Source organism: Staurois parvus, unplaced genomic scaffold (genome assembly GCF_062004578.1).
Source record: "Staurois parvus isolate SC_StPar_1 unplaced genomic scaffold, SC_StPar_1.0 ptg000750l, whole genome shotgun sequence".
Taxonomy (NCBI): Eukaryota; Metazoa; Chordata; class Amphibia; order Anura; family Ranidae; genus Staurois; species Staurois parvus.
Genome location: NW_028318546.1, coordinates 2,537,122 through 2,564,895, shown reverse-complemented (window position 1 = coordinate 2,564,895; position 27,774 = coordinate 2,537,122). Strand labels below are relative to the sequence as shown.

Sequence of the window (27,774 nt, the reverse complement as noted above, 5' to 3'; positions counted from 1 at the left end):
TTTTTGATAATGTTGAAAGTTTCATACTTATGATGATCACCTACCATCCCCACAGGATCCTGTGAGATTAGTGGCGATCCTCATTACTACACCTTTGACAATCAGGTGCATCATTTTATGGGCACTTGCACCTATACATTATCTAAACTCTGTGAAGTTGATGGACACCTGGCAGAATTCAATGTTGAAGCAGCCAATGAGCACAGAGGAGGCGATACCAGGGTGTCTTATATCAGTTATGTCAACACTGATATAAATGGATACAGGATTACACTGGAGAAGAACAGAAATGTCAAAGTGAGTGTAAAATTGGGGAAACAAAACGATTTGTATGTATTTTTTTATCCCATTGTAACTCTTTTATCTTTGATCTTGTTTATCTTCCAATCCTAAATGTGTTTTATTATATAATTTTAATCCAGGTAAACAAAATTGCAGTAACCTTACCAGTAGCTCTACATCCAAACATTAACATCTTCCTTAGTGGACATGATGTACTGGTGACAACAGCTTTTGGTGTAAGTGTGCGGTTTGATGGAAACCATAGAGTGGTGGTGAATATTCCTGGGGAATATGCCAACAAAGTATGTGGAATATGTGGAAATTTCAATGGAAACCAAACTGATGACTTCTTAAACCCAGATGGAGAATTAGAGCCAGACTCTAACAGTCTTGGTAACAGCTGGCAGGTGGACAATGACACAAGGTGATTACAAGTCAATTATCCTAAATTCATATTGGTAAATCCATTGCTATAGAATAAAGGTCTTAGATCTTCTTAAAAACTATCAGAGATGCCTATCACTTAACTTGTCCCATGGTGGAAAAATCCAATGCAATATCAACAGAGCAAGGACAGTTGAAAAGACCAGAAACCTTAAACTGAGTATGCACAGTAGAAAGTGATTGTTTAGTCTCCTTTATATTTACTGACAATGAGTCTACTTCACTCAAGCAAGTGATTAGAGTTACAGTGAATAGAAGGAAGGTAAATCTCAGCAGTTTTGGGGAAGGGGGTTGAAGGTAAGTGAACCTTTAGCTATGCCAAATATGAACAAAGTTCTGCTTTATGTTATGAGCTAAACCTATTTAAAGCAGAACTTCAATCTCTCAATCAACACTGACCGTTTTTAATCCTTATGCTGGTAGCATTAGTAAATAAATAGGAAAGTATATCATATTAAATTGGTATAAATTTTTTTTTTTTTTTTTAAGTTATATTAACTTTTGGTTTCAGGGCCTATGAAATGATGTCATACATCCCAGGAGCTTCCTAAATGGATTCTAGGAAGCAAATTCTACAAGATATATCTTCCCTTACTCAAGATGGCCACTGCCAGAAATGCTAGGGAGTGTTTTTCATTGTGATCTCTAAGTAAAATAAAGCATGGAGACAGTGTTAGGATAGATGAGTTTGCACTGAATATTAAAAATTAATTAAATAGCATTTTTGGTTTGTGGTGTTAAGATGCAGTGTAGTTCTGCTTTAAGGAAGGATTACTGTTTTTATGTTCCGTGTTAATTAGCTGGTTCAGTATTCAAATGTTTTATATTCAGTCAGTTATTTCATTCTCTAACACATTTGAAATTAAACCTTCTCTCAGTTTTTCAACTGCCACTCCAGTTCACGACTTTAGTTGTTCTGTTTCAAATGATTAACTGACATCTAAATCAGACTTCATATCACATCCCTGATTTTTCCAGTTCTGCTTTCCTACTAACTGAACCTAAATATTTCTCATAGTTGTAGATCTGAATCTGAACATGAACCAAGCTGTACTGTTGATGAAAAGAATACCATTTCCAGCATCAGTTTCTGCGGAATGATAACTGATAAGGAGGGTCCATTCAGTGACTGCCATGGTGTTGTAAACCCAGTGATCTATTTCGACAACTGTGTCTATGACTTGTGTGAACTAAACCTAGATCCAAGGGCCTTGTGTGATAGTCTTCAGTCCTATGCACAGTCCTGCCAGTCTCATGGAATAACACTAGGTCCCTGGAGGAATGCCTCTTTCTGCCGTAAGTACAGAATAAAAGATTGCAGTTTGTGTTTTATTGTGGGACGGGGGAGGGAATTTACCACTCTGTTGGTACTGATGATTGCTGGAACAAAAAGTATGGGGAAATCCTAATATTTAGGGATGTCACAAGGAGACGTTTTCCAATAGAGACAAGTATCCTGGTGACAAATGACTGTGAAGTGAAGAATTCCCCTAATGTTGGTGAGATTTTCTGTCACTCCCTGTTCCATTTCCAAGACAGGAAGTTTAAGAAGTACTCTCTAGTGGGAAAAAGACATAAAAAATAACGCAATGGGGCTATATTTCCCTTACGCTATTCTTAATGTAAAAAAAAGTGTGGGCTATAAATACACCATAAGGAAAAGGGCAGTATGTAAATTACAGTAACCTACAGCAAATAAACAGAACTCATGATTTGCCTTTAGAGATAATGATGATCATAACCCATGCTTATTCCTTTTTTTATTCAAATATTTTTTATTGAAATTTTTTTCAACAAATATAGTAACATGTAAAGAACAGAGAGACAGTATTGGTTCTTTATTGTACAGATGATTAGGGTAGAGGTTAACAATTCCACCATTCACCAATATAATATTGTATAAATTTATATAAAAGGTCGAATGATACTGGAACCAGTTTCAGTCAATTGTAAGACAACTAAGAACCATGGGGGATAAGGGGAGGAAAAGGGTATGGGAGAGGGGAGGGTAGATGAAATTACATCAACAGGAACAAGTGTCTGAGCTAGAAGGGTAAAGAACAACAACATATCAGTCAGGATAATATTGTATACTCCGGAGAGGGTAAGTCATCAAAATTTACCTTTACATGATAAGTTGGCAATTGCAAATCTCTTTTCCATGTCGCATTGGTAATTTGTATAATTAATGACCATTGTTTTGAGGAGGGTGTAAGTGATTTCCCTAGTCTGGTGATATTATGTTTGGCGGCTAATAGAATATGAGAAACAATACAGTGGGATTTAGAAGGAATGTTGTTCAAGCCAATTTGGAATAATGCTAGGGCAGGGTCTGGGTGCACTGTGGAGCCTATTACTTCAGAAATTAGTTTAAAAATACTATTCCAAAATGATTGTAGGGAATTCCTTTTTTGATAGATGCCATATTTGTTCATTTATTGGCCCTTGGTTAACACCAGATAACTTATGTAAGGTTTTTTAGTAAGAACAGTAAAGCCTTTTTATAACAAGTCACACTTCACATCACTCAGTATGTTTCACTGACAAATAGACAGTGCCTCATGTAACTAGGCCATATTTAGATACCCATAAACCAAACTATATTGAAAATCAGAGCGATTTTTACATGAGTTTAGATTTCTACAGATGAAGCAACTTTCTGTATTTTGTCCAATATTCCGGTTTAAAATCCGCCACCATCTCAAGCTGGAACAAGTAAAATAACAGTCATTTGTGCTGTTTTTTTCTCATTATCCAGAGCTTATTTATCTTTTTGATATGAGGTCACCAACGTCTTCCTGTCCTGTCTCCATAGCATTTTTATAGCTTTCCTTTAGAAATGTGCTTTTTTTCAGACTTCTAATTTTATCTGCAGAATCCCTTCCAAGACATGTATTAGTACTGGGTGAATCTATTACGAGACTTCCTGAGTTCCCTGGCACAATGCTGAGCATGTCTTCTGACTAAGGGGTATTTAAGCTTCAGCCTTTGAAGTAGCTGTGCTGTGTCTTATTGCCTGCTAGTATTTTGCAAAGGGTTTTAATCTTAACCTGTGAGATTGTCTGACTGTTGCAGACTTGGATTGACCTGCCCAGTCACTTGAGTGCCACCTGCTTTTGGCCCCTACCTGGACCTACCTGGATCTACTTGATCTCTAGTTTTTCACCTGCCAATACCCTTGCCTTGACCTGACTACTTTCTTGCTTGCTGCCTTTGTTGACCCCTACCTGTATTTGTCACAAACCCCAGTAACTGTGCCATGAAGCAACACTCGCTCTTTCCTGCTGCCTGGGTAAGTGACTTGTAGCCAGTTAGTGACCACTAGCATTGCAGCCAATTTTCTGTAAGGCATAGTCCTGCTTGTACCCTTTGTCTCTTGTATATTTTTGCCTATAATCCCTGATTAAAATGGTCCTGTTGCTGGCTATTTTTATACTGTGGTATTTTATAATTTTTTATCCTTATTATTTTAAAAAAGTTCCAGTCTGTGCTCTTTGTCTCTTGTAAATTTAGGCCTAGCTTTGCTTTTTAAATATATCCTGCTGCTGGCCAATTTTACATTGCTGATTAATCTGTGTTCTTTGTCAATTATTGAAGTAAAACACCTGCCTGCAGTCATGCATCAATGACAGCCTCAGCAGACTACTGCCGAATTTGTATCCACCAGAAAAAGGGGGTCTATTACCTTTTGATTAAAGAGAATGCCTTGCTGAAATTCAGCTGCTGCATGTAAGCCAAGCTAATTGTACAGAAAATAATCAATTCCAAAGCCATACAAATCATACTGTTCTGTAACAGATATAACATATATCTATTTGAAAGTATAGTCAGATAGCAAATTGGTTACAGCTGGGCTTGCATTTACATATTAAAAGTGTAAAAATTACTCAAGACTGACAATAGAATTGACAGACTCTTTTTTTCTCCTCTCAATACTTACCTAGGTGGATGCAGCATCAGTCTGATGCTGCATCTGTCCCCCACTAGCTCTAAGGGTGGGCACTCACCGATCACATGATTGCTGAGTTTTCACAGCCACTCTGAGCAGAGAGTGGGACTGTCAGTTACCGTTGTCTGCTCAGTCCCCCAGCATTTACTGGGGCACTGGGCTGTGGAGGGGGAGGGAGCAGCCGGCTTAGGCTCTCAGCACTTCGCTGAGAGGTTCCAGGTGCCGCTCCAGACTCTGGGGTGGATCCCAACTTTGAAGTCGGGATCTTTCCCCAGCCGAACCAGCTGAGTGACGTCAGCTGACAGCAGACTTCAGTGCTCTGTCAGCTGAAATTGGGTCACTGGAGTGCAGAACTAACTGCACTCCTGTGCTCCACAGGAGAAGCACAGCCAAAAAAGCTTTGGCTGTACTTCTTTAAGTAGCCCATAGATGAGTCTTTTTTTATTCTTTCAACCAGCGAGGTGAAAAAAAGAAAAAAATACTGGATTACCCATCCACACACTTAGTGTGAATGGGGGAATCACTCCTGCTGAGGCATTGTATTCAGACAGAGGGAAGAGTTCGCCATTATGAGAATACACAGATCAGCACAGCTGGCTATACCAGAGATGATAACTGTGTGGATATTTTCTAATAGGCTGGCTGTACAGAATTAGTAGATTGACTTCTGTACAATCAGCCTGGCCATACATGGATTGAAATTTGTCCTGTCCCTGCTGAACTGGCTGAATTGTGATCCATGTATGGCCAGCTTGAGGTATTTCAAAGTAAATCCTGTGTATTGTTTAACAACAAGCTCAGCAGATCAACAACATCAAAAGTGTCTGGTCAACCAATCAGCTTTCTCTACATCCTAGTAAATAGGTAGAAAAAAAGGTATTTTGAGGGAAGATTTAACTGCCAAGAAAGAGGATGCTGGAAGGAATGGCCCCAAGGCATTATATGGATGCATGCCCTTGCCTGAAAGACACACAGGTGTATATGTGGATCAGACATATTGTATATGGTGGATGTGGGGAAAGCCTAAATCTTTGATAAAATATGAACAAAAGAACGTAGTATTCTGGAGGGGACTCTTGGGGCTTCTGATAATTATATAATTTTGTTTATACCCTGTTGGATGTGTCATCTGTTGCTGGGATCTAGTAAATGCTACATTCTTTGGAAAAGACCCGACGTTGCCTTGAACTTGCTTAAAAAAGAGGAGTTCTACAGCTTTACTCCTTTTCTTCACAATAATGATTTACTATGATTATTATTATACAACAAGACACTTTCCAGGCTGTATGGTATTTTTGTTTTTATAATTTTGAATTGATGCATATTCCCCATAGCAGTGCCCAGATTCCCATGCCTATTTTACAGTATTAGTTTTCTATTAGCCCTAAAAATTGCCAGAATTTAACCATTTTAATATGGGGCACTTTCACCCCCTTCCTGTCCAAGCCAATTTTCAGTTTTCAGCGCTGTCGCACTTTGAATGACAATTGCGAGGTCATGCAAAACTGTTCCCATATGAAATTTTTATAATTTGTTTGAGACAGACAGAGCTTTCTTTTGATGGTATTTAATAACCACTATGCTTTTTTTGTTTTGCTACACAAAGGAAATAAATACCAAACATTTTGAAAAAAATATGTTTTCTTAGTTTCTGTTATAAAATTTAGCAAATAAGTAATTTTTCACTGATGTGTGCTGTTGAGGTTGCACTGATGAGCACTGATGAGGCTACACTGATGGAAGCTGGTGAGCCTGCACTGATGGGTGCTGGTGAGGCTGCACTGATGGGCACTGGTGAGGCTACACTGATGGGTGCTGCTGAGGCTGCACTGATGGATGCTGATGACTCTGAACTGATGAGGTGGCACTGTTGGACACTGATGAGGCTGCACTGATGGGTGCTGGGGAGGTGGCACTGATGGCCACAGGTAAAGCTGCACTGATGGGCACAGGTGAGGCTGCACTGATGTGCACTGATGAGGCTGCACTGATGAGGTGGCATTGATGGACACTGATAAGCTACATTGATGAGCACTGATGGGCACCGATGAGGATGCACTGACAAGACTACATTGATGGGCACTGATAGTCAGCACTGATGAGCACTGATAGGCAGCACTGATGGACTTGCACTGATTGGCACTGATAGGGCTAGTGCCCTGATTATCAATGTAAATGTGTACTGTCAGGATTGATAGTTATCGGCTCTCCTTTCCTCACACAGTGACAGCTGATAAGGAAAGGAAATGCTGATAACCAGCATTTGTTTACATGTGATCAGCTGTGATGGACAGATTGGCCTGGGCAGATTGGCTCAATCTGTCCAATCACAGCATTTGTTTACATGTAATCAGCTGAGATTGGACAGACTGGTCCAGACAAATTGGCCAATAATATTTTTAAACATAATTTTATTACTATGTGCCTGATGATTTTCATAATAAATAAGTAAAACAGGTCAAGACAGTATGAGCTTTATTTTTAGTGTTCCCCTAAGTACTAAGTAGTGAATATAAAAGTTTTTATGATGGTAATAACTTTCATGTTTTATGTACTTTTTCTTAATTACAATGTAACATAAGTTCCAAACCAATTTGACATGTTCTAATTAGTTTCTTGTTCATCATTATATTTTTATACAGCTCTGAAGTGTCCACAAAACAGCCATTTTGAGGTCTGTGGAACAGCCTGTCCATCTACTTGTGTCAATCCAGGTTCATCAATAAACTGTCATCTCCCCTGTACAGAATCCTGTGTCTGTGATCCTGGCTATGTCCTGTATGATAAGAGATGTGTCCAAAGCCACCAATGTGGATGCTGGGATAATGACAAGCATTATCCTGTTGGCTCAGAGTTCTGGACTGATGATACCTGCTCCACTAAATGCAGATGTCCCTCTGAAGGAGGCAGTTTAGTTTGCAACTCTGCTTCATGTCCACCTGGAAAATACTGCGGTATAACAAATGGAGTTCCTGGCTGCTTTGATCTCACATTTGGTAACTGTGTAACTTGGGGGGATCCTCACTATGACACCTTTGATAAGGAAGTTCATCATTTTATGGGAATATGCACATATACTCTTTCCAAGCTTTGTACCAATTCCACATCTCTGCCATATTTTAACATTGAAGCAAAAAATGAACATCGTCATGGGATTACAACAGTATCATATATACAGAAAGTTATGGTGGATGTTTATGACCATAAAATAGGCATTTTTAAAGCTAAGCCTAGTCAAGTTCTGGTAAGTTTCTTGGAACATTCTAACATTTTATTCATAATTTTAACATTGCATTTAGCTGCTTTAATATGTTATGCATATTTATCATTTACAGGTGGACCACATCTGGAGAAATCTTCCAGTCATCTTGGCCAATGGATCCCTAACAGTGAAGCAAAGTGGCCGATATGTTATTGTGGAAACGGATTTCCATCTCACAGTGTCTTATGACACTGACCACACAGTAGACGTGAAGGTCCCAACTAATTATTTCAACCAAACCTGTGGAATGTGCGGCAACTTTAATGGCATCAGGCAGGATGACTATTTGATGCGCAATGGACAGCTAGCTCAGAACTCAAATCAGCTGGGGGACAGTTGGAAGGTAAAAGATGATGATCCATTATGTAACACAATTGTTCCTACACCTCCAACACCATGTCCACCAGAGACAGAGGAACTCTATTCAGACAATCAGTTCTGTGGTTTGTTAACCAGTAAAGATGGTCCTTTCAAAGCTTGTCACTCAGTAATCAATCCAGATCACTTCTTTGACAGCTGCGTTTTCGATCTGTGTGCACTTGGTGCTGGCAGTTTATGTAAAGCATTGGAAGCTTACGCTGATACCTGTCTAAGAGCAGGAGTCACCCTTGCTTGGAGAAACTCCACATTTTGTCGTAAGTAATTGTTTTGTTTTATAAATACTTTAACATGTAAATAATCTTGTACATCTTGAGTATAAAGAAAAAGATTTAATCTCTTATTTTAATTTTATGGGAGAATAGCACACACATTAAATAGGTACAAATTAAACAGACAGCAATAATATTGTTCATGCAGATCTTCAACCATTTTACATTTTAACTTAATTAAAGCAATGCTAAAGCAAATGCTTTTTATCTTTTACGTTTTATATTTCTCTGTCTTCCCCTTTCACTGTGTAAAGGGGAAGAGAGGGGAGAAGAGATCCAGTGCTGTGCACAGCTGCATCTTTTCTAACCGCTATTCCTCTTTACACAGGGCCTCGAATATTGGCTCCTGCTTCTGTCAATTAAATGCAGTGAGGAGGACATAGGGGGAGGGGAGGGGCTAAGTCCCGCAGTGCTTGACACATAGCTCTGGAATGAGCAGCCACCATGTGCCTCCATAGCAAATGGCTTGCTATGGGGAGACACGACAAAGAGGAGGAGCCAAGATCATCAGCAGAGGATCAGAGCAGAGGAGGATTGGGGCCTGTCTGTGCAATACTATTGCACATAGCAGGTGAGTATAACATGTTTGTTATTTTAATTAAAAAAAAAAACCTTTAGTAACAATTTAAGGTGACCCTGCAAGGGGATCAACAAAATTAGACAGGCACTAACCTGTAAAAAAATAACTCTATACATACTTGTCCATCAGATTATTTGATAAAACATCACCCTGTAGAAGAGCTTCCAGGTTGGTAGAATAGAGGTGTTCCCAATGGCCACTGAGGTTCCTTCTGCTGACCACATTAGTAGCAGCAAGAGACAGTATTGACTTAGAGGCTATTATGAAGAACTGCAGCAGCCAGCGGCTCAAGACATACTTTTTAACATACCTATGTGGTATCACATGGACACTTTGAGGTCCCCTACACAACAACCTTTTAGAAAATGGAGTGATGTACAGGTTATGAAAAAAAGCTTTTTTATTCACAGTTTTGTGCAAGTGCTTTTAATAATTTTGTTGCCTCTATCACAGGACCACTTGAATGTTAGCGCTATGAAAAATTATGGTACATTATTATTTATGAGCAAAGGAAGCTAATATATAGTTTGCAAAGCAACATGAACTATTGATATTTGTTTTATTTCAAAAGTTTTTTTTGCAATCCTATTATAAAGTGTGTCAATATTACTGTAAGGCCATTACTATGTGTGATGAAATTCCATAGGAAGACCAGTAAAGCAAATGTTTATGCTCTACAACACCCCTCCTTTTAAAGAGTCTCATCCCACTAATCTTCATTGAGTATTATACATACAGTATTTACAGAAAACACAATTTAAATACCATTTTCATGTTTTTTTCTTTGTGATCATGGAACCACAAAGCCCCAACTCCTTAGGTGTAATGTGAAGGGCTGACAATAGGGCTAAATAATATGGAGCAGTGAGGTCACTGGAGACTGTGCTTTGCATTGGAATATAGCTTAACTACCTGCCGACCGCAGATAGCCGAATGACGGCTTCACTGCGGCCGGCCAGTTCTGGGTGGACGTCAAATGACGTCCCCCCAGAACGCGCTCTCCTGCGGACACAGCTGATCACGTGATGTGGTAAAAGGCCAATCACAGCAGCCTTTTACCACCTGATCAGCGGTGTCCAATGACACGCTGATCAGAGGGAAATGCAAGTGCCAGTTCTCGGCTGCACTTTCCTCACGCTGAGAACCGGCAGTTGTCAGAGCGGGGATCGGCACCGATCATCAGGGCACTGATGATCAGTGCCCTGATGATCGGTGCCCAGCAGTGCCACCCGCATGTTCCACCCACCTGTGCCCAGCAGTGCGCCCACTAGCTCCGTCCACCTGTGCCCAGCAGATCACCCACCTGTGCCCAGCAGTGCACCCACCTGTGCCCAGCAGTGCACCCACCTGTGCCACTCTGCAGTGCCACCTACCTGTGCCCAGAAGTGCCACCTACATGTGCCCAGCAGTGCCACCCACCTGTGCCCACCCATCTGTGCCCACCAGTGCCACCCACCTGTGCCTCCCACCTGTGCCCACCCACCAGTGCTGCCCACCAGTGCCACCCACCAGTGCATCCCAGCAGTGCTGCCAGTCAGTGCCACCAGTCAGTGCCCAGGGGTTGTGCCAGTCAGTGCCGCCAGTCAGTGCCCAGCAGTGATGCCAGTCAGTGCTGTCTATCAGTACCCATCAACAGTGCCGCCTATCAGTGCTGCATATTAGTGCCGCCTATCCGTGACACCTCATTAGTGCTGTCTATCAGTGCCGCCTATCCGTGCCACCTCATTAGTACTGCCTATCAGTGCCCTTTAGTGCTGCCTATCAGTGCCCATCAGTGCCGCCTATCAGTGCCCATCAGTGCTGCCTCATCAACGCACATCAGTGAAGGAGAAAAAATGCCTGTTTGAAAAATTTTATAATAGAAACAAAGAAACTTTTTTTTTTCAAATTTTTTTGCATTTTTTTATTTATAGCGCAAAAAGTAAAGCGCCCAGTGGCGATTAAATACCACCAAAAGAAAGCTCTATTTGTGAGGAAAAAATGATCAAAATTTCACATGGGTACAATGTTGCATGACTGCGCAATTGTCAATCAAAGTGCGGCAGCGCTGAAAGCTGAAAATTGGCCTGGTAAGGAAGGGGGTATAAGTGCCTGGTAGGCAAGTGGTTAAACTTCTACTTTAAGGTCCCAGTAGTGATTCCCTAGTGGTGCAATCAACAGTATGATCATTTACACATAAAGGGAAAAGCATACAGCAGATCTATCCACAGACTAAAATGTTTACAAATGGAGAGAGGAGGGGTATATATTCAATAGACAATTTGGTCTTTTTCTGTGATTCTATGTATGTGTTCAGAATAATACAATGTAATTGCTAATAGTTTTCCTAAACAATCAGCACATTATTCTTATCCAAATGTGACAACTCTTATCAGTACTTGTAAAAATCATCAGATTTCACTAGGTCCTTTTAGTCTTAGAAACAGTCCCATGACATGCCATTGGTTGTAATTATGATCTTTGATCAACAAAGCCTTTTCTTTTGCCTTGTTTTTTTAACTATTATATGATATAGATAACTGTTATCTGTCCTTGTTATTTAGCCATCCCATGTCCTGCCAACAGTCACTACAATCCTTGTACCAGTGCTTGTCCGGCCACATGCCTGGACCAGAGTGCTCCGAGTGACTGCAATAAGCCTTGTACTGATGCTTGTGCATGTGATAATGGCTTTGCGCTCAGTGGACACGCTTGTGTTCCTGTCAGTGAATGTGGGTGTTTTTATGATGGAAAATACTATCAGGTAAGTAATGTAATTTTATTTTATCAATGGTTATCAATTGTTAGTTTTTTTATATGTGGTCCAATTAGAATATGAAAACATATACCTGTATTTGTGACATTCCTACTGATTTCTTATTAGCTGACAGCCAGTGTATTTATTATTAAAACTGCATACACAAGGAATTATGGACACTATCATTGCTAACTGTCTGACTTACTGTAGTTGTAGTGCTTTCTAATTCGGTGCCCTAGAACAGGTATGCAATGAGTGAAGTCAGAACTGCTGATCTGCATGCTTGTTCTAGGTTCTTAAGAGCATAAAAAAACAGTAAATCCCAAGTATAACCAGGCATTCAGCATACCCAGAAGTAGAGGTCAGCAATAGAAGCCTGTATGTTCGTCTCCATAAAGATTTCCTTAAAGCAGTAGTAAGTCCAAAAAATAAATAAAAACAACGTGGTCTCACCGCCGGCACATGTCATAATTATGCACCACATACTAGCACATTATGACAGACTTATCTAAATAATGGATCCCTCGGAAGGTACATTGTCACTGTTGAAAGGGATTCCATCTTCACACGGTCTTCCTTCCAGGTTCACGGGCTTCGGCTGTTTTAATGGCCGAGCCGCAATGACGTCACGGCTTTGGCTCAGCTCTCTGAATGGCCAGCATTGGACCTTCAACGTCTCCTAAACAATGTACGCTTAGTAGATATTCACAGTACCTACAGGTAAACCTTAACTTACCTGTAGGTAGAAGAGAAAAAGTAGAGTTTACTTCATTTTAAAGAAAGAAAAACACAGTTTGTAAAGGGCAGAAATTCATGACAACCATTGTGAAGTTATCTTTAATTGTTTTGAACCAGAATACGCTTATGTAACTATATAGACACATTTGACAAATTCTGGGTCTACTTCTGTATATAGAAGTTTCTTCAGAATGATATTTCAAAGTTTTAGCAGGTTGTCTGTCATAATTCAATACATTTGTTCTTAGAGCACATCACTGTTTTATGCATTGCCATGCACAAAGCTTCGACAATCAGGCAGATTTTACCAGTTGCCTTTGATAGTGTTCATGTTTTAGTTTAGTCCAAATACTATAAACTGCTTTCTTTTTAAAAACAAAGTAACATGTTATTGTTAGCCTTCTGTAAAATTAGCATGACTGTTTCTGCTCTGGCAATTTTTGCACCAGTACTTTTGGCACACAAATTGATCTCAATTTAACCACGAACTCTAAAGCTGACCATAGACAAGTTGAAAAATAAACATTCTGTCAATCAAAAAATTAAAATGGCGCATACAATTGTGCCATCATTTTGTTTTGCTTTTCTAAAAAAAAAAAATGCAGCTTGTTGGATCAGGCACTTTTGATTGCAGCATGAAACACGTGTAATGATGTGGAAAAACAAACAATCTCATGCACAACAAGACTTTTTTGTTTGATTTGCGACTTGCTATGGCCTGCTTAACTGTAAACCTAACATGTTAACTTAACTCTTGACTTTAAACTTACCCATAAGTTTACTCTTTCCTCTCAGCCTTACCCCTAATTTTTACATTGCATTATGTATAGCTGAAAGAGTTTTAGGATTGTAAATCTGAAAGTAATCAATGATTGTGCTAATGACATTGAATCCCAAAAGACAATCAAAAAATGGAAAAATAGCAAATGATCACACCTGAAAAAAGAAAGTATCAAATCCAAAAGGAATATTATCAAGTAAGCTACATTTTTGTAAAGTACTGTAACTGTCAACCCTAATCCTGAAATGAGCCATTGATCTTAAAGTGGTTGTAAAGGCCAAAGGGCATTTTAAGCATGAAGCTAAAAAACCTTCTGTGTGCAGCAGTGCCCACAGCCCTCTCAACCCTAATCCTGAAATGAGCCATTGAGCTTAAAGTGGTTGTAAAGGCCAAAGGGCATTTTAAGCATGAAGCTAAAAAACCTTCTGTGTGCAGCAGTGCCCACAGCCCTCTCAACCCTAATCCTGAAATGAGCCATTGAGCTTAAAGTGGTTGTAAAGGCCAAAGGGCATTTTAAGCATGAAGGTAAAAAACCTTCTGTGTGCAGCAGTGCCCACAGCCCCCTGAGCCTCACCGTGATCCAGCAATTTAAATGATAGCCTCAGCTGTCCTGGGTCTCTGGCTCCTCATTGGCTGAGATAGCAAATGGGAGCCATTGGCTGCTGTCAATCATAGCCAGTCAGCTAATGAGGAGGAAGAGGAGGCAGGGCAAAGCCACAGCTCCTTGTGTGAATGGACACATGGAGCAGCTGGTGCCCCCATAGCAAGCTGCTTGCTGTGGGGGGCACCCGACAGACAGGAGGAGCCAGGAGAGCCTGCGATAGACCCGAGAAGAGGAGGATCCAAGCTGCTCTGTGCAAAACCACTGCACACAGCAGGCAAGTCTGGACATGTTTGTTATTTAAAAAAAAAAATAAAAAAAAAAAAGAACCTTTAGAATCGCTTTAAAGGCAAACCCTTGGCAGCTAAATGAATACTACCCATAATAATCCCCTTAATCTGTGTTCTTTCTTCCCATTAACTTGACCCAGTTTTAAAGACTGGTTATCTTACTGGTCTCCAACTGTTCTTGTTGCTGCCCCTCTCATTGACATCATCACATACCACACAGGACCAATGGTCACATCCCACAGGATCAATGGCCACCAGTCCTGCATCGAATGTGATGGAATAGGAATGCTCACCTACATTCCAACACTAGAGAGTACAGAACCAGACTACAAACTGTAGCAGGACCATGGCTAAAGGTAAGAGTTATACTGTGCTAATCATCCGCTACAAAAAATGGGCAATGGATCAATTTGGGAGTAGATATTTTTAGTGGTTGTTTTAAATGCTGTAGGCTTTAAAGGCAAGCTGTATTTTTCCCATACTGGGAAAAGGAATAGGTTCTTGTTACTGTAATGACACTAATGACCATTTACTAACCTTCCACTTATTTTTCTGCTGCCCTGACCTGTCACCAGCACTCAGAGAAATAGCAGGGCTTCCAGGTATGGTAGAACAGCTGTCACTAAACGTACCTCTCCACAATAGTGTAGAGTGTGAGCTTTAGTGCTGTCACATGCAAGTGGGGATAGTGTTAACAGTTCTGTGCACGTTTAAAACTTGCTTAGCATGTGGGGACACTTATGTAGGAATTTCAGGGGGCCTGTCTGCAGACTGAAGAAGACAAGGAAATCTGTTGAACAGAAAAGTGAGCCTGTTAATTTACATGGTATGAACAAAATACAGGTTCATATTTCCATAAACTTCAAGCTTACCCTTTAACTTAACTCCTAAGCTGCCCCAGCCCTAAAGTGGTTATAAAGTCATAAGGTTTTTAACCTTAATGCATTCTATATGCTGTGCTCGTCTGCAGGCATTCTGTCCTCTCTTTTACAGGTTTGACTGAGAGTAGAGGGGGCCCTTTGGCTCTTGCCACTGTAAGTCAAATCCAGTGAGGAGAAAACAGGGGGCAGGGACAAGGTGCACTGTATGCATCAATGGATGCACACAACAAGCCTTGGAAGTGAGCCCGCATTTGAGCCAGCATAAGCAGAGACTTCCCACTGTGGCACATGCAGAGGAAGAGGAGTCTAGAGTACATGTGGGGGACTCCAGAAGAAGAGGTCCTTCAGTCGGATTACAAGCATCTCATATAAAGTTCCTAATACACTGATATAGGACAGGAGAACCATATTTGATGTACTGTTGATTCCATTATTATCAGCTGTGTGAATGGATTATGTAATTGTATACTTTAATTTTACAGAAAAATTAGATATTCTGGAAAGGGGAATGTGACAGTCACTGTACATGTCAAGGAAACAATCTCGTGAGCTGTAAAGCTCAGACCTGTAATCCTGAAGAAGTGTGCAAAGTCCAAAATGGAATCAAGGCTTGTTTCCTTGCTGATACCTCCACCTGCCATATCTATGGTGATCCACACTACATAACATTTGATGGCAAGTCATACCATTTCCAAGGAGCCTGTAATTATACAGCTGTGGAGACCTGTGGAAACACAAGTGTGTACTTCTCAATCACTACAAGAAATGAGCATAGAGGAAGCTTAATCTGGACAGCTATAAACTCAGTTGCAGTCAACTTCAATGACCTTAATATCATTCTGGGCAAATATAAAGTGGTTGAGGTAGGGTCTATAATAAAACAAATGCATGATGTTCCCCTCCGCAATCAATTTAATATATTTTCTTTTGATTTTTCCCACAGTTCATTTATTGTACTTTTTCTCTATCTTTAGATTAATGGACTTGTTGTATCACTGCCTGTGAACCCAGCACCTGGCATCGAAATACACTTACGTAGTTCCTTTGTTGTTGTGCAGACTGGCTTTGGTCTTGAAGTTAAGTTTAGTGGTGACCAGGAACTCTTTGTTAAAGTAAATGAGAACTTGAAAGGAAAACTTTGTGGACTCTGTGGCACATATAATGGTAACCAGCAAGATGACTTTCTGACACCCGAAAGTGTACTTGCACCCACATCCAATGACTTTGGAAACAGCTGGCGTGTTCCTGATGACAATTGGGTGTAAGTATAATAAAAAAAAAATGTTAAAATGATGATCATCTTAGATCTAGACTGAAGATCTAGATGCAGAAGGCATTACTGATTACCAAATGCATCTATTTAAGGGGCCTTAGGGTTGACCAGATGCTCTAAGCTAATTTTTAATTGATACAAAAGTAAGAGGGCACTGTGAATTTTACTTTCATTAAACAAATGTATGTTGTAACACATTGAAGAAGATATTACTGCAAAGAACTACCAAGTTATTTATTCCAATGTTTTAATCCAGTGTCAACAAGATGGTTGTATAGTATATATGAGCCCTTACTTTATAAAACAATCCATTTAGCTTAAAACAGAATGTATCCAGTTGCAGACTCTGGGCATGTTAGACACGGCCAAAAAAATACCATCATTGTACACAGGGTGTGCATAACACGTCCAGGACTTTCTGTCCTGCTGCCAGAACCTCCCTTGTCCTAGTACTGGGCAATTCAGCTCTGTTTAACTGCTTCCCGTCTGCCCTATAGCAGAAATATTGCTACAGGGCGGCATGGGTGCGCAAAATCATGTAAATATACATGATTTCACATGTCCAGGTAGGGGGTGTGCGCGCCCTACCTGCGTTTCCATTCGTGGCTGTGGCTGTCAATCACTGGGTCCCAGCCGGTGATTACTTGGCGGCACCCGGTGGTTTCCGTGTATCTCCAACGGGGAGGAGAACTGTTTTGTTTACTAACAGTTCACCTCACTGCCAGCTCGGGCACACTGCTTTGCATGGCTGTGCACAGCACAACCATCCAAAACAGTGTTATTACAGTGAGGCACACTGACACTGCCCCCTAGTAAAACACTCCCAGCACACAGTTAACCCTTTAATTGCCCCTCATGTTAACTTCTTTCTGCCTAGTGCCGTTAGTACAGTGCAAGTGCTTTTTTATAGCACTGATCACTGTATTGGTGTCACTGGGGATGTGACATCAAGTCAGTTCCCCCCAGTGTCAGTCACTCCGTCCCTCCAGCGGAGCTCCGGCGGTTCGCAGCAGCCTGAGGCCTACCGCGGCACCCGAAGCCGCGGTGTTTCCTGCCAGCCGTGGCTGGAATCGCGGTGGGAATTGCGGCCGCGGCGGGACGCCTCCGCTGCTCCGGGAAGCTACCACCACCACCAACGGTCCTGCTAACCCAGGAGGGATCCACCTCCACCCCGACGCTCCAGGACACCAGGTACTTCACCAGGGGCGCCCACTACCCACCAGGGAGCCCAACCACCATCACACCGCCAGCCTCCAGGGACTCACTCACTCAGGGATCCCACCATCCACCTGAAACCCCAAACCACCAGGGACCCTAAGCCACTATCCCTCCAGGGATCGCTACTACCCCACCAGGGATAGCACGGCCACCATCCCACTGGGGATCCCCTGCCCACCACCCCACCTGGGATTACCAGCCAGCCACCACACCAGGGAACGCTCGCCCAGCACCATGATTTCCGGCACGCTATTCCCTCTGGCGACGCCCCGGCAACTAATGGCCCACCACGACCCTTGAAGCCGCGGTCTCTCCTACCGGCCGCAACAGATCACGGTTGAGCACAAACCACGCAGGGCCGACGATCGCTACCGCAACGCCCCGCTCGACTCTGATGACGATCCTTCAACACCTTCAGCGCCTCACGACGCCGAGCCCTCAGCACCCGACGCCTGGCCTCAACAACCCCAGTCACCGAGCCGCCAGCATCACCAGTCGCCGTGCCTACCATCACCCCCAGCCATCGCACCCTACGACCCCTCCACTAGCCGAACCACCGTACCCACTGAAGACATGCCACAGCACCCATGGTCGCCAGCTTACTGCACCCACAGACTGCTGCCAACCAGCTGCCGCCCTCCACCCTCACTCTACCCCTACAGAAGGACTCAAATGACTCTCCCATGGTAACACAGATTCCCCACACACCTTGCCCTGACCTGTATCCCTTCACCTCCCCTGACCCAACTGTCACAGCACCCACCCCAACATGCCTCCTGCACTCCTCCTCCTCATTTTCCTCTCCACCATCCCAAAAATCGCCTCCCTCTACCCGCCTACCCCCCCAAAACAGCTCTACATTGCCCCTTCACTACTCCCCTCTCCCCACTACGGCACTCACCACCTCCTCCTGCTACTCCACTCCCCCGTCGACCCACGTGCCACCACTATCAGACCCACACGCTCCTACACTTCCCATTCCCATGCCACCTTCCTCACCCTTCTCCTTCTCCTATCTGCTGGGGACATCTCCCCGAACCCTGGCCCCTCGCCACCTCACCCCTCCTCTAGGGACCCCCCTGCTCCCGCCAGCTGCCGTAACCCCCTCAACCTCATATCTGTGCCCCTTCTCCCCGCATCCATCCCCCCTCTCTCGGTTGCACTCCTGAACGCCCGCTCGGTCTGCAACAAACTTACTGCCATCCATGACCTCTTTATCTCCCGCTCCCTTAACCTCCTAGCCATCACCGAAACCTGGGTACAGGCCACTGACTCCACCTCCCCTGCGGCACTCTCCTATGGAGGTCTCGTCTGGTCCCATTCACCAAGACTGAGCGGTCACAAAGGTGGTGGGGTCGGCCTGCTCCTATCACCGCTGAGCACCTTCCAGGTCCTCCCTAATCCTCCCTCCCTAACTTTCTCCTCCTTCGAGGCTCACTGCATCCGGCTCTTCTCACCCACCCCCCTAAGGATCGCAGTGATCTACAGGCCTCCCGGATCCATACCCCGCTTCCTGGATGACTTCGCTGCCTGGCTTCCCTTCTTCCTCTCCTCTGAGCTACCAACCATCATCCTCGGGGACTTCAATATCCCCATCAATGACAACAGCCCGGCTACTTCCCAATTCCTCCACCTAACCTCCTCCTTCGCGCTCACACAGCACACTCAATCCTCCACCCACATCATTGGGAACACCCTGGACCTCGTCTTCTCCCACCTCTGTACCCTCAACCAGTTCTCTAACACCCCCTTCCCTCTCTCCGACCACCACCTCCTCACGTTCTCCATCTCCCCTTCCCCTAACTCCCCCCCCCCAGAGCGCCAAACCATCACCAGCCGCAACCTTCGCAACCTGAACCCGGCCCCCCTCCACTCAGCTGCCGACCGCCTACACGACAGCATCCTTCCACTGTCTTGTCCTGACCTAGCCACTAACACGTACAACGACTCACTATCAGCTACCCCAGACTCTCTGGCACCCCTAACCACACGCTACATCAAACCCAGACCACTCCAACCATGGCAGAACGACCACACTAAATGCCTCAAACGTCGCAGTCGTGCGCTGGAGAGACTATGGCGCAAAACCAGGTCCCCCCGTTCATTCTCCCTCTACAAATCTGCCTTCCTCACTTACACCTCCTCCCTCCACGCCGCCAAGCAGGCTTACTTCGTAAACCTGATTAACACCCTCTCCTCCTGCCCTCGCCGACTCTTCTCCACCTTCAACTCCCTGCTCTCTCCCCCCCCTCCTCCACTCAGTACCTCACTCACCGCCCACGAGATTGCCACTCATTTCCACAATAAAATTGATGCTATCCGTCAGGACATAGTCAACTCGCAATCTACCTCCCCACCTAGCCTCCCCCCCCCCTATCTCCCCCTCATCTCTTCCCTCCTCTGACCTCGCAACCGCACTGCCCCCCTCCACACCCAAGACCCCGCTTACCGTAACCCCACCAGCTCTGCACTCCTTCAGCCCCGCTACCACTGAGGAAGTCACCAGGGTCTTCTCTGAAGCCCGCCTCACTACCTGCCCCCTAGACCCTATCCCCTCTCGACTCCTCCAGTCACCCCCCTCTTCCCTCATCTGCTCCCTCACCCACATCTTCAATCTCTCCCTCTCTACCGGCGTATTCCCCTCCCCCCTAAAGCATGCGCACATCACCCCCATACTCAAAAAGCCCTCCCTGGACCCCTCTGACCCAAACAACCTCAGACCCATCTCCCTGCTGCCACTCACTTCCAAACTCCTGGAGCGCTTAATCTACAACCGCCTAAGCGCCCACCTAACTGACAACAACCTCCTTGATCCACTACAGTCCGGCTTCCGTCCCCTACACTCCACCGAAACCGCCCTCCTCAAAATCACCAACGACCTACTTACCGCCAAAGCCAAAGGCGACTACTCTGTCCTCCTCCTCCTGGACCTCTCCGCGGCCTTCGACACAGTTGACCACCCCCTCCTCCTTAATAAACTATTCTCCCTTGGCATCAGAGACACCGCTCTCTCCTGGTTCTCCTCTTACCTATCCCGACGCTCCTTCAGCGTTTCCTACAATGGTGCCACCTCCCCTTCCCTCCCCCTCTCTGTTGGGGTCCCCCAGGGCTCTGTCCTTGGACCCCTTCTCTTCTCCATCTACACCTCCTCCCTTGGCAAACTCATACACTCCCACGGCTTCAACTACCATCTCTATGCTGATGACACTCAAATTTACCTCTCCACCCCTCACCTCACCTCCACTTTCTCCGCCCGCATCACTCACCTCCTAAACGACATCTCTGACTGGATGTCGCTCCATTTCCTCAAACTCAACCTCTCCAAAACCGAGCTTCTCGTCTTCCCTCCTGCCCGCGCCCCCCCCCCATCCTATCCATCACTACTAACATCACCACCATCAATCCCGCCCCGCAAGCCAAAGTCCTTGGGGTCATTCTGGACTCTAACCTCTCCTTCCAACCTCATGTCAAATCACTGACAAACACATGCAGGCTCCACCTCCGCAATATCGCCAAAATACGCACCTTCCTTACCCCAGACACCGCTAAACTACTTGTGCACTCCCTGATTATCTCACGCCTTGACTACTGCAACTCCCTCCTCACCGGCCTACCCCAGTGCAAACTCTCCCCGCTTCAGACCATCCTGAACTCAGCTGCCAGACTCATCCACCTCACCAGCCGCTCCACCTCTGCCACCCCCCTCTGCCTCTCCCTCCACTGGCTCCCTATCGCCCAACGCATCAAATTCCATCTACTCACTCTGACCTACAAAGCCATTCACAACACTGCCCCTAACTACCTCACCGACCTGATTCCCAAGTACCACCCTACCCGTACCCTTCGCTCTTCACAGGACCTCCTTCTATCTTGCTCCCTGGTCTCCTCCTCACACGCACGTCTGCAAGACTTCTCCAGGTCCTCCCCCATCCTCTGGAACTCACTACCCCAATCCATCAGACTGTCACCTTCCCTCCTCACCTTCAGGCGCTCCCTGAAAACCCACCTCTTCAGGGAAGCCTACCCCACCCTCACCTAACTGCTGCTCTCCTTCATTCCTCCTACCACTCCATCCCCCACAGCCACTTCCTCCTGTACCACTACCCCCTCCCTCCCAGATTGTAAGCTCGAAAGAGTAGGGCCCTCTTACCCCTCGTGTGCTGTTCGTAACTGCTGTAATGTTTCATGTATTGTCCCCCCCTCTATTGTACAGCGCTGAGCAAACCCTTTGGCGCTATATAAACTCAATGTAATGTAATGTAATGTCCGCCGCAGTCCCGCTCTAAGTTGCTGATCGCTGCCATTACTAGTAAAAATGAGAACAAAAAAAAAATCCCAGTATATATACCGCCATTTGTAAATGCTATAACTTTCATGTAAACCAATTAATGTACAGGTATTGGGATTTGTTTTAGCAAAGACATGTAGCAGAATACATTTTGGCCTAAATTTATGATGAAATTTGATTTTTTTAATTTTTTATTATACATGTTTAATAGCAAAAAGTAAAAAATATAGTTTTTTATCTCAAAATTGTCAGTCTTTGTTTTTATAGCGCAAAAAAAAAAAAACCGCACAGGCAATCAAATACCACCAAAATGAAGCTCAATTTGTGGGGTAAAAAGGACGTAAATTTAATTTGGGCGCAGCGTTGCATGACCGTGCAATTGTCAGTTATATTAACGCAAAAAATGGCCTTGTCAGGAAGGGGGGGGGGGGGTAAATTCTCTGGAGGGCAAGTGGTTAATCAAAGTGGTATTGGAGTACAGAGAAAGTTCTGAGAGCTGCAACTGTCAAAGAAAAGCAGTCTGGCAATGTTTATCAACAACACTGCTCAGAAGAAACAATGGTTCCTTTTGTATGGGTTTATTCATCTACAGATGAAGGGATGAACTTCCATCTGTAGATGAAGTCAGTTAAAAACTATCTTAAAAACTACCTGACAAGTATAGAAAAGTTGTTTTTTTTAATATGTTCCTCTGTTTAACCCCTTATTAATCTTTAGTTTACTCTAATCAGCCCAAATTAACTCCTTATTCTCCTTCTCCATTCAATTATTTTCCTGCTGATTTCTTTTTTGTTAGTTTCTATTTTATTAACTAAAAATATTTAAACTTTTTTTTTGTTTGTTTTGTTCATTAATATTTCATTTTTTTCATTTGTAAATAACTTTGCAATGCTTTGTACTAGAATCATAATTTTAGTGCCATTTTAAACAGGATAAATTGCAGAATAAAATGTGCAATTTGCATGGGCAGTACCACTATTTATATTTACGCTAACACTGCTCAAATAAAGAAAAGGTGGGGTTTGTTACATTTTGTTATGCTTAATTGTTAAAGGTTTGAAAAAAAAAAATCATTGTTGCAAGACAATATTTCCCACAAAAAATATATGTCCTTAAAATAACAATATGTGTATTATGTTTTTATCTTAAGTAATGACAATGTTATCGTGGAATAAACAGGCCTATAGCAGAAATGTAAAAATTGCTCTGGTCTATAGAGGGTGGACCAGGTGTGAGAGCCGAAGTGGATATTATAAATACTTCATTTTTTCTTTTTTATAAGTGATCACATAATGTTTGTTCTCAGCTGCATAAGGGGCTTGGAGAGGTGGGGGTGGAGAAACAGCAGTACACGGATATTCACAGTGAGTGATTTTGTAGGGAGTGTGTCAGCACACATCCTAGCCATTGGAGGGCAAGCAAGGTGTTCTATCAGCACAGCCAGAAAACTGTCCATGCTGGGATGGATGTGTTCTCCTTAGTGTGGTCAGTTTGAAATAGGAAAGCAGGGGACTGACAGTAACACCAGATATTTTTTGACAGAAAGGAAGAAATACAAAGAGAACAGGATACTCTTTAACACAAGTACATGGTACAACAGACTCATCTCAGGAATAAGAAATGATAGGGTAGCCTATTCTTTAACAAGGTAAAATGGTGTATAATAGCAACCAATCTAGTTTCCCTTTATACAGCATTTTATATTATGGAAAATATAAAATATATGAGGACCAAACTCTGCTAATTTAGGTGTACGTTTATTAAGCAGAGATAATTTATCTCATTTCAGTTCTCAGGGAAAAATCTTCTCTTCTGTCCCTCTGTTTATGAAGTGGAAAACATTTGTTCTCAGAAGGAGAAGAGAGATGTTTTTTCTCTGAGAACAGCTGAGATCTGTGTAGAAGGGGGAGAGGCTGCACGTGATCTCCGGAGATAATTTTGTGATTACAGATCACCTGAGTTTAAACAGTGAAACCAAAGTTAAAAAGACATTACATGAAAATTATAAGCACTGACCACTGGTACTTTTGGCACATTCTTTAACCCCTGGTTAACAAATATGTGGCCGTGCGGGCCGTGTTTTGCACAGGCATGAGAGCCCATTCATTTGTATAGACTCCCGTGCGTGTCACACGCAGAGAAGTCCCTGCACTTCTTTTGAAAACGTCGGTTCCCAGTACGGTTGCATTTTCCAGTGCAGGCGGCGTGCCATTAGAATTAATGGCATCCGCTTGTGGGTCCGCATTTCTCTGTGCAGGTGGTGCAGCTGCACGGATTTTCGTGCGGATCCGCAGGAGCACTACCCGCACAGATGTGAACTTAGGGTCAATGTGTATTTTAGCTCCTTTTTGTTGCGCATTTTAGCATTATGTATGTGCATTTTTAACAAGCTATATTTTTTTTTTACATGCATTTTACTGTGGGTTTTTTAATGTGCATTTTGGCGCTTTTCTAAACACACATTTAGTTGCTTTAAGGCACATTTTAGCACAGGTTATTTTAACATGCATTTTGGTGTGGTTTATAACGTACATTTTGGCACTTTTCTTAGCATGTATTTTGGCACTTTTTAAAGTGCATTCTGATTTAGTTTTTATGCATATTTTGGCAAACTGCAGATTTGCTAGCTACTTGTGGGTGCCATTAACAAATAATGGTATCACAAACATGACATGCATTTTGCATGTGTTTCCAGAACACAGACAAAAACACAAGTAAACAATGAACCAAAATTCATGTTAACCACTTCCCGTCCAGCCCATGTACATAAACGGCTGGACAGGAGCAGTGCAAGAGCGAGTTGCCACTCATAAACGGTGCCCACATTTTCAGCCTGGGAGTGCGCAGCACCACGATCCGGTACCCGCTGTGTCCTCTGCGGAACACCAATTTCTGTAAGGGACCTCTGTGTGAGGTCCCAATTCATGTGATCACTGATTGGCCAATCAGTGATCACATGAATAGTAGTAAACCAGATGTCACTTCCTGACATCATTGCTTACTACTAGTGAAATCTGTGAATGATTACACAGATCACATGGAACAAGGCTATTCACAACAGCCTTGTACCATGGGACAAGCTGTGACCAATCACAGCTCTCACAGTATTTCTCAATGGCTGCAAGAATGCAGCCAGAGAGAAGGAGAAATTATTGCTTTTACAGCTTTTATGGGTGTAAAAAAAAAAAAAAAGTCTTGATCAACCCCCACAAGTAGTACAGTGTCACTATGGTGACACTGTACTGCTAGGGTAACAGTATGTTAACCCCCCCCCCAAAAAAAAACCCAATAATATAAAAAAATACAATAAAAATCTAAAAATGTTTTTGAAAAATTATCATTTTTGGTTAGAAACTAATTTGGGTTATATTTTTACTAAAAAGATAACAATACATTTTGGCCAAGATTTATGAAGAAAGATTATTTATTTGCAACATTTTATAAGAAAAACACTTTTTTTCAAAATTTCTGGACTTTTCATTTATATAGCAAAAAAAAATAAAAATTCCAGTGGTAAATAAATATCACAAAATAAAGTTTTATCTGTCTCAAAAAAATGCTAAAAAATTCATATGGGTACAGTGTTGCATGACTGTGTAATTGTCATTCAAAGTGTGACAGCGCAAAAAGCTGAAAATTGGCCTGCACAGGAAGGGGATGAAAATGTCTAGACTTGAAGTGGTTAAAAAATCACCAAAATGCATATACAAATTTTAACTCACATTTGTAATAAAATTTGTGTTGAAAAAAGCAGCAAAATATTTGTTAAAAACTGCACCAAAAGGTGCATTAAAAAGGCTCATAAAAGCCAAACTTAACCTTCTTTGGGCATGGAGTGTTGTGTGTTGTTTCAATGCACATTTTGGTGCGTTGATGGCGTATTTGTCAAATGACAAAATGTGTGGCTAAATGCATGTCTGCTAACAAAATTTGGGGTGCCATTAACAATTATTGGCAACTAAAAGCGCACTGCATCTTTTAACACAATTTTAGCACAATTTGGAATTGCAGCAAGAATCGTGCAATTCTTCCAACAATTCTGCATTGCTCAGATGTGAATGCGTTCTAAACAACAATATGCTATAACTATACTATGTGTGTGTATATATATATATAAATATATACTGTACACTATATATAAAACACAAATATACATAAACCATATATACTGTAGTTATAAACATACATAACCATATATAGTTATACTTTATATCAATGTTTAACCCCTCTGGTACTGATATTAGGAAGAAAGAAACCTTCCTCACATCACAGCAGCTTCTCACCAAGATTTTCCAGCTCTGGGCTGTAGAATCTGGGACGGATATATTTTAAAGAGATGGCCAGTGAGATATTCAGATCTCACCTTCATAAGCTGGCCCTATTTGTAAAAGTTAATGACAGAAGGGTGTGTCCTGTGATGAGAACTGTAGAAAATGTTCTCTGCTCTTCACCTCAGCTTCTCTCTTTCATAAACGGACACCATTATCTTTGTAGGAATATAATGATAAGAGAAACATTAACTCAATAATTATTCAGTTATATGCCTCTTTAGATGTGAAGAAGATTTTGTTGATCCTACACCATGTGATCCTGCTCAAGAAATTAATTATGAAGACAAATGTAAACTGATATTATCAGGCAATGGACTTTTCAAGGATTGTCACCCCCACATTCTTCCTCAGATATATTTTGAGAACTGTGTGTATGACTTGTGTATGACTGGTGGAAATCAAGATCAGTTCTGCAATGCTTTAGAAGCCTATTCTGCCGCTTGTGAAAATGTCGGTATCCATGTGGGTGACTTGAGGGAGATTTGCCGTAAGTGAAAATGATCTCTTTTGTAAATGATTTAAAAGAGAAATATTCAAAATATAACTTGAGACTGATTTATTGATTGTTAAATTACCTGAAATTACAACTGCTACAGCCATCCTTCCATCTGTGCCATGTAAATTATCTGCAAATCTACTTTAAAAGATATCTGAATAAACCAATCATTGTTCAGTTTAGGAAATATACAGATAATCACTACCATGTCACTTCTCAATTAGTATTATGCCTGCTACGTGCTGGAGAGTAGAGAAAGAGTATATATATATATATATATATATATATATATGTATATATATGACTTCTGTAGGAACAGATTTAATAATTTTGTTCTTAGTTTTATATATATATATATATATATATATATATATATATCTTTTCCAGGATGGTCATGGGGTTTTATGGAGTACTGGAAACTAACTGATCAATATAACCTATCGTTATTAAATAGATAAAATGGTGACAATTTATCTATTATGATGTACAGTGTGTTAAAATGTGTTCTGTTTCAAAGGCATTTAACTTCAACTGCCTAAACACCAAGCCCTTTTAAAAAAATAAGCCAAAATTAACCGTAACTGCCTCTATTCCCTCTTAGAGTATAGTATAGTGCAGGCCTTGAAATTTCCACTCACCTGCTCGCATTGGCGAGTGGAAATTATGGTGGGGGGCGAGTGTGTCCCCAGGGCTGTCTTGCTGAGCAGGCTCGGAACTCAGGGCTGGATCTGTCACTCACACTGGGAGTCGTCAGACTGCTCAATAGTTGAGCAAAGTGAAAGCAAAGGAAGGAATGTGCTGTGCTCTCTGCTTCCCCCTAGGGTGCAGTACCCAGCACTGTGAGTGAGGGTAATGAAGTACTGCAATTTTTATAGGGCTTGTGTGTGTATTTGTATGTGTATTTGTGTGTGTGTGTGTTCGTGTGTATTTGTATGTGTGTGTGTATTTCTATTTGTGTGTGTGTATGTACATG

The 27,774-nt window shown here is 42.5% G+C and overlaps 1 protein-coding gene across 1 annotated transcript; it reads left to right on the top strand.

Annotated features, from left to right (window-relative positions):
• Nucleotides 1-102: 102 nt before the first annotated feature.
• LOC149445025 (IgGFc-binding protein-like) lies at nt 103-26,800 on the top strand. Its single transcript, XM_089654294.1, is given in 9 exon segments — nt 103-297; nt 423-706; nt 1,745-2,022; nt 7,318-7,919; nt 8,011-8,572; nt 11,711-11,910; nt 15,678-16,058; nt 16,170-16,456; nt 26,527-26,800. Coding segments are annotated over 9 exon segments (3,048 nt in total). The 5' UTR covers nt 103-117.
• Nucleotides 26,801-27,774: the final 974 nt, after the last annotated feature.